This window comes from Bubalus bubalis, chromosome 16, assembly GCF_019923935.1.
Source record: "Bubalus bubalis isolate 160015118507 breed Murrah chromosome 16, NDDB_SH_1, whole genome shotgun sequence".
In the NCBI taxonomy this organism is placed as follows: Eukaryota; Metazoa; Chordata; class Mammalia; order Artiodactyla; family Bovidae; genus Bubalus; species Bubalus bubalis.
This window is the reverse complement of record NC_059172.1, coordinates 2307214-2314957: the sequence shown is the minus strand read 5'-3', so window position 1 is coordinate 2314957 and position 7744 is coordinate 2307214. Positions and strand designations below refer to the sequence as shown.

At 41.7% G+C, this 7744-nt stretch overlaps 1 protein-coding gene and 1 pseudogene across 1 annotated transcript; one reads left to right on the top strand and one right to left on the bottom strand.

The window, feature by feature from the left end:
• Positions 1 to 309: 309 nt before the first annotated feature.
• Positions 310 to 1263, bottom strand: LOC102409489 (olfactory receptor 5B12-like). The gene has a single exon (XM_006056647.1). The coding sequence runs from the start codon at positions 1261 to 1263 to the stop codon at positions 310 to 312; it is 954 nt and encodes a 317-aa protein (XP_006056709.1).
• Positions 1264 to 2240: 977 nt separating this feature from the next.
• Positions 2241 to 4780, top strand: LOC102409169 (annotated as a pseudogene).
• The last annotated feature ends 2964 nt before the right edge of the window (positions 4781 to 7744 follow it).

Below are 7744 nucleotides of genomic sequence, written 5' to 3'. Positions count from 1 at the left end.
CATTGAATGAAATGAGAGTGGGGCTGATCATGTGAAATAATGAAATGCAATTAAGGAGAAATTTTATATAAGATAACTGAGTTCAGGTTGATACTTTCTAAATATTTTTCCTGAGATATCATATATATAAGCCATTTGCATCATGTACTGGATTACATAAAATGCATTTGAGGAAGTACATCAAATGTACATCAAGTCATACATACAATGGATTTGAGGAAGTATATCAAAAATTTATGAAACTATTGGTCTACCAAGTCAATATTTTCCCTAGCTTGATTGCAATGTATGAGATGTGTTTCTACTTAATTAAATTTTGAATCTTAGAGAAGACTTTGCCTTCCCCACAGCCTTTTTTAGTGCCCTCTTGACCTCTTTGTTCCTCAGACTATAGATCAGCGGATTCAGCACGGGGATGACTATGGCGTAGAACACAGACGCCATTTTGTCTGTGCTCATGGAATGGTGGGAGCCGGGCTCAAAGTACATGAAGGAACCTGTCCCATAGAAGATGGACACAGCAGTGAGGTGGGAAGCACAGGTGGAAAAGGCCTTCTGATGTCCTTCAGATGAGTGCATCCTCAGAATGGTGAGAAAGATAAACAGATAGGAGACCAGGATGACCAAGTTAGACGAGAGGACATTGAAGCCAACCAAAAGAAATAAAACTATCTCACTTCTGTTGCTTTCTGAGCATGAGAGAGCCAGGAGAGGAGTAGCATCACAGAAAAAGTGATCAATCACATTGGATCTGCAGAAAGAGAGACTGAATATGTTCCAAGTGTGCACAGAGACTTCTAGGAAACCAAAGACATAAGACCCTATGACAATCCAGGCACACACCCTTGGTGTCATGATGTTGGTGTAATGAAGTGGTTTACACACTGCTGCATGACGGTCATAGGCCATTAAGGCCAAGAGAAAAGTTTCCACAGAGAGAAAGCCACCAAAAAAGAAAAGCTGAGCAACACAAGCATTGTAGGAAATGACCTTGTCTCCTGTGAGGAATCCAGCCATCACTTTGGGAGTGATGGCTGTGGAGTAACCAAAGTCCACCAGAGCGAGGTTGCTAAGGAAGAAGTACATGGGAGTGTGGAGACGAGAGTCCAGCAGGATCAGCGTGATCACCCCCAGGTTCCCAACCAGAGTGAGGAGGTAGATGAGTGTGAACACTAGAAAGAGTGGGATCTGCAGTTGTGGGTCATCAGTTATCCCGGCAAGAATGAACTCAATCACGACTGTACTGTTGTCCCTGGAGATCATTTGTGCAGTATGTGAATGACCTATAGCAATGAGAAAAGAGGAGCTTGTTAGCAGTATAGTTAGAGCTATCATTATGTCCAATATATACCTTGTATAAGAATTCTTTGAATTTCACATGGGTGTAACAACAAACTGCAATTTTTAAATATTGGTGAAAAATAGAGTATTCTAGCTTAAAGGATTTTGGAGCTAAAACAATCGTATCTTCTATCTTAATTATCTATTCTTCTATTTAAATTACCAAAATTAAAGTTCATAGACAAAAGGCAACTTATGGAAAATCACAGGATTTGTTATTAAATTAGATGTGTTAGCATCACAATTCAAATTTTTAAACACTGACAGGCTATTTATGAAATAATATAGGTCCCTGTAAATTACTTCATGTCATTTCAATTACTGCTATTGTATTGAGCAGTATTATACTCTACTAAATCATAGTTTAGAATATCGTGTTCTAGGCTTTCATTTTCTCAAAAGATAATAGGATACATAGATTATGTCATTTAATACAGTGGATACTGTAGTAAATCCTGTACAAGCAATAAAGACATGTAGGGAGTAAAAGTTAAATGTGTGAGTTCAGAATAGAGACAGCTGGATGCACATTCCTGCTCCATCCCATACTAGATGACAGACATTGGGTATTACTTGATATCATTTGTCCACCCATTGTCCCTTGAACTCACTGTCAAACTGGAGAGATAATACAAACTGGCACTGTAGAATTGTATACATTAATGTTAGGACAGAGTTATTGGTTGTCAGTAATGCCTAACGTGGCTCCCGACATCCACCTTAGGCATTACTGACAATTGGTCTCTGCATTGATTTGAGAAGTGGATTAGAGGAATTCCAGATGACTAGAAAATCAAATGTCCTGCATCCTCATGCATTCCACTTGCTTCTGCCCCAAGTTTCTTCCACTGTCATATTCCATTTATGTCTTCCTCCAATTTTTCATACTTAGATAGAGGATGTTACAGCTATACCAAGTAAGAATTCATTTTTTTTCTGATTGACATTGTGTACTAACTAGGGTGTCTTAGCCTCATTTTATCCATCTGTAAAATGGATATAACAATATTGCCTGGCACTTAACAGAATACAATCAATGAAGATATTCTTACTGTTAGAAGGTAGTGACTGAATCTCTCTAAGGACTCAAAATGAAGGCAAGGTTAACAAAAACGTACATGTGAGAATGAGGTCTAATACACTATGATATCACCAATTTCATTTTTCTTTGCATTAATCTCGTGATCTATGTAACAGAAGCTGATGGCTTGGAGCAGGCAGGTAGTGAAAGAGAAAATGAAAAAGGACCCAGTTCTAGATATATTTCAAAATAGAGTTGGATGGATTTCATGATGTATTGAATGTAAGACATCAGAGAAAGGGGAAACAATGATGACTCCATTTTTTTGTACAGCAACAGAGGGAATGGTGTAGAAGAAACCGATTTTCTAGAAAGAATAAGAAAGATGATTTCAGATGTGTCATAGTGAGTTTGAGATTCCTTTTGGTTTAGAAGGGTTGCATAAACAATTGGACCCGTTGAATCAGATTTTATTAATTTGAAATATTTTGGCAATTGGCTAATGGCTTAAACTTCACACATCATATTAAGTGCTTCCCTAATAGCTCAGCTGGTAAAGAATCTGCCTGCAATACAGGAGACCCTGATTTGATTCCTGCACTGGGAAGATCCGGTGGAGAAGGGATAGGCTACCCAATCCTGTCTTCTTGGGCTTCCCTTGTGGCTCAGCTGGTAAAAAATCCGCCTGCAATTTGGGAGACCTGGGTTCGATTCCTGGATTGGGAAGATCCCCTGGAGAAGGGAAAGGCTACCCACTCCAGTATTCTGGCCTGGAGAAATCCATGGACTCTATAGACGATGGGGTCACAAAGAGTCAGATACAACTGAGTGACTAACTGTTGAACTGTTCCTAAAACTATCCTATTAAACCCACAAAACTAGAAAAGGCCACTAAAAACTAAATGAAGAGGTTTGGGGGAAAAAATCAGAGTATGATAATGTTGTAAAGTCAAGATCATGGAACAGTACAGCACTAAGAAGAAAAGGGAGAGAGAATGTCACCACTGAGTTGGTCGCTAGGGAAGCCCTGTCCCAGGACACAGATTTCAGCTGGACGGTAGGTTAAGGGAATTTCCAGAGGAGAGTTTCTGGCTATGCTCAAGACCGGCTGTCAATCCCAGAAGGAAGAGTAGAATGATTTCAGGAGTTGGGCAGGAGTGGCTGTTGGGCTTAGAAACAGGGGTATGAAGAGATGTGGACTTTATTCAACAGCCATTGAGGGCTGACCTGAGATTCCTTGTCTTCATGGTGAGTGACACGCCAAAAGAGAGACTAATGAGATCAGTCAGTTCTCAGGTCTCTAGGTAGAGGGTGACAGCCGGGCCATGAGGTTGGAGGGTGGAGGGGAGGGTGGAGGTCTTGACGGAAACCGCAGGTCCCCACTCCCTGTTCACTCCTGCTGGTGTGGTAGGGAGGCCGTGGGAGGCGTCATCATCCAGGGGAGGCACCTTCCTCGTTCTCACTTACACTAATCAATACTCATATCATTTGCCCCTACATCTAGCGAGGGGCCGGAAACGTGCTGAAAGCATTTCTTTCTTTCTTTTTTTTTTTTTTTTTTTTACCATCTTCTCAACAAACTGAAGGAGTGTCTTAAGTCAGCACTTTCCTACAGGGGAGAAAAAAAAGTAGTTGCAAACACAGTCTTGTGTTCACACAAAGCGGCCCTGCAGCTCCGGAACCCGGCGAGATCTGGGCTCTAAAGCAGCGTCTGCTGTGCAGCAACAACCACCGGGAACAGCGGGGCGCGGCGGTCTCCTGCCTCGAGGAGATGAGGAGCAAGGCGCGTGATGTTCCGGCCATCGATGAGTTCCCGGGACCCCGTCACCCCGGTCCTAGCAGAGGATGGCGCCCGAGCCGATGGCGGTGATTACTTCCTGTGTCTTCCCGCCAATGCTAAGTTTGTGACATCAGCTGGGAACCAGTGGGGGACACACAGTTCAGATGCAGGGACAGCTTGGCTCACCCAGGAGTCCTTGGACAGAGATGAAACAGACGGTGGGGCAGGGTCGGAGTGGAAGAACGTGGCCAGGCCACTGATGGAAGGCCTGTATCCAGCTTTACCCTGCTGCCGGAGGAAGAGCTGCAGACGCTCCTTGATGTCCCGTGTTCCGAGCTGGTTCAGGACCTCGCCCAGAGCCATGTGGCCGTCCAGCAGCTCCAGAACGCCCTGCAGCAGGTGCCTGACCTGAGAGAGGAAGCCCAGCAGTCCAGGAGGCTCCGGGAACGTTCCCGCCGGGCTTTGGAGAAGGACGGTGGCTTCTTGTCGAAGCAGCAAGAGTCCAGAGCTGACCTCGGGACGAGAGGGACGCAGTTGACACGGGCGTTAGAGACAGCCCCTCCGAAGTTACGCCTGCAGGCCAGATCCTCTTGGCGGTGAAGGAAAACCCTGCCCCAGAGCTGAGTATGTCTAGTTAGCATATTGAGGTGGGCAAGCACCAGGGACCCTGACTTTTGCAGGGAGACACTTGTATTGGGGTTTCTTCACCTCTGCAGACCCTGAATCGTAGCTACCAATTTGCCTATTATTATATGCAAATCTTCCCTTGTAGCTCAGTTGGTAAACAAACTGTCTACAATGCAAGAGCCACAAGTTCGATTCCTGGGTTGGGAATATCCCCTGGAGAAGGAAATAGCAACCCACTCCAGTATTCTTGCCTGGAGATTCCCATGGACTGTAGCCTGTCAGGCTCTTCTGTCTATTAGGTCGCAAGAGCTTGACATGACTTAGCAACTAAACCACCGCTGATAAAATAGAATTATAAAAGGTCTTTAAATCATGTATTTGCTTTTTAGCAATCTCTTTGAAAGATTTTTTTGGGGTGGGGGATTGGATCACCACATATTGGGTGTTCAGGGCACAATTAAAAATTGAACAAGATACTCTGTACTCTTCAGTTCAGTTCAGTCACTCAGTCGTGTCTGACTCTTTGCAACCCCATGAATTTCAGCACTCCAGGCCTCCCTGTCCATCACCAACTCCCAGAGTTCACTCAGACTCAGGTCCACCGAGTCGGTGATGCCATCCAGCCATCTCATCCTCTGTCGTCCCCTTCTCCTCCTTCTCAGCATCAGGGTCTTTTCCAATGAGTCAACTCTTCTCATGAGGTGGCCAAAGTATTGAAGTTTCACCTTTAGCATCAGTCCTTCCAATGAACACCCAAGGCTGATCTCCTTTATAATGGACTGGTTGGATCTCCTTGCAGTCCAAGGGACTCTCAAGAGTCTTCTCCAACACCACAGTTCAAAAGCATCAATTCTTCAGTGCTCAGCTTAGTACCCTTAGTACAAATCAAATTTGTTCTTCAAAGAATAACATGAATGTCAAAGCTTCTATGAAGTCTTCAAAAACTCCTCTATAGACACTGCCTTTCTGTTATAACTTAGAGAGCACCATTGATCACTGTGTTACTTGTAATAATTTGTTTCATCTTAATTTAAGGTGCATCTCTCATATGCATCATCAATACTATATAAGCAGATGCACAAACTTAAATAATGAATTAAACAATGATAATTAGAAACTACTGAGTACTTTCAATTTTCAAGGCACCTGAAATGTACACGCATACTATACCTCCACCGATTTATCACCCAACCCTGTGACGTATTATCTATCCCCACTTCACATATGGGGAAACTGAAGCTTGCTCACAAGGAGTTACACAAAGAAGGCCATAAATCTAGCAAGTAGCAGAGCTGGTATTTGAAGTCATGTCATTTTGAATTAAAGCCCAAGTTCTTGATCACCAAGAAATATTCTCCTAATATTGATATGTAGTCACTCTACTCCAGCTGGGGCACAAAATATGTTATTCATTATATTGGCCTATTCTTGAATGACTAATTTATTTAGAGCATTATTCACAAGTATTGTGGAGAAATAAAAAGCATAGGTATTGAAATCAAATATACAATTAGCTACTGGGAACTTAACTAATATACTATTTTTCTGAATCCAAGTTGAATGACAAAAATTATATGAAGACATGTTTACGATAAATTTCCTCTCCCTCCTCTATCAGGAAAGAAAAGGAAAGGAAAGGATACTTCTACATTTAAAAATTATATAAATTTTCAATAACACCTATTAATAAGCCACATAAAGTGCTGGAATTTGTTTAGTCCAACCTAAGTCCTTACAGAGTATCAGGTTGTATGCTTTTCTCTAGAATGATGTAAAAAACATATTACCTGATCAGAAAGTATAGAAGCACAAGAGTAATATATAAAATGTTGATTATTTGGGATATTCCTATTCTTTATTCCCAAGCAGAGAGCATTATCTTTGTCTCGGGCCAGTGGGATGGTACCATGGTCTCATTTACACTATAGTTCACCAGTCAATGTATCTAATAGTTAATCAATCTATTAACTATTAACTGCATGCCTAATGCCAGTACTTTGGCCACCTCATGCAATGAGTTGACTCATTGGAAAAGACTCTGATGCTGGGAGGGATTGGGGGCAGGAGAAGCAGGGGAAGACAGAGGATGAGATGGCTGGATGGCATCACTGACTCGATGGACATGAGTTTGAGTGAACTCCAGGAGTTGGTGATGGACAGGGAGGCATGGCATGCTGCAGTTCATGGGGTCACAAAGAGTTGGACACGACTGAGTGACTGAACTGAACTGAACTGAATGCCAGCAAAGCCTCAGAATAAAAGCTAGAGTCCAGTTTCCTTCATTCCCATAAATTCTTCATTCTGGTGTGATTTTTTTATGCCTTTTATTTCAGTGCATTTTTATAGAGTTAGTCACTTAGCCTGGGTCCCCCTTTTTTTATTTCTCTCTATTCTTTCTCTTTTTCCATTAATGTTATGTGCTCTCCAAGTTATAATAAATTTTCACATTGAGATCCAAATTGATACTCTCAAACACCTTGGGATTAGCCACTTGTTAACTAATAATACCATACTCCAAAAGAGGAAGCTAAAAATGAGAAAGGTTTAACAATTTGTCCAAGTTCTAAAAACTCCTGTAAGGCAAAGCAGGGACTCAAGACCCTCTTGTTCCTTTTATTTTTATACAACATAAATATATATTCTTCTTAAGAATTTCCATGGTATTTGTAACAGTCTGTCACTAAAAATCACAGACACCTAATAATATCCAGTATGTTGCATAAAATATTCAGTATTCAGTTATGAATAAATCAAGAGGGAAATGGGTACCTTGATATATTTTCCTGCTTACCTCTGTCCCTAAAAATATATACAGACTGTAGATTTGATTGGAGGCTTACCTGGTATGCTGAACAATGAACAGGCTAATTCATTGATTTCACATGAGTCTTGAATCAGAAATTCAATCCATAAAAGATAAGAAGCATTCTACTGAGATTTTCTTCTTAGTCTTTGATCAAAAGAGAAAAGAACTG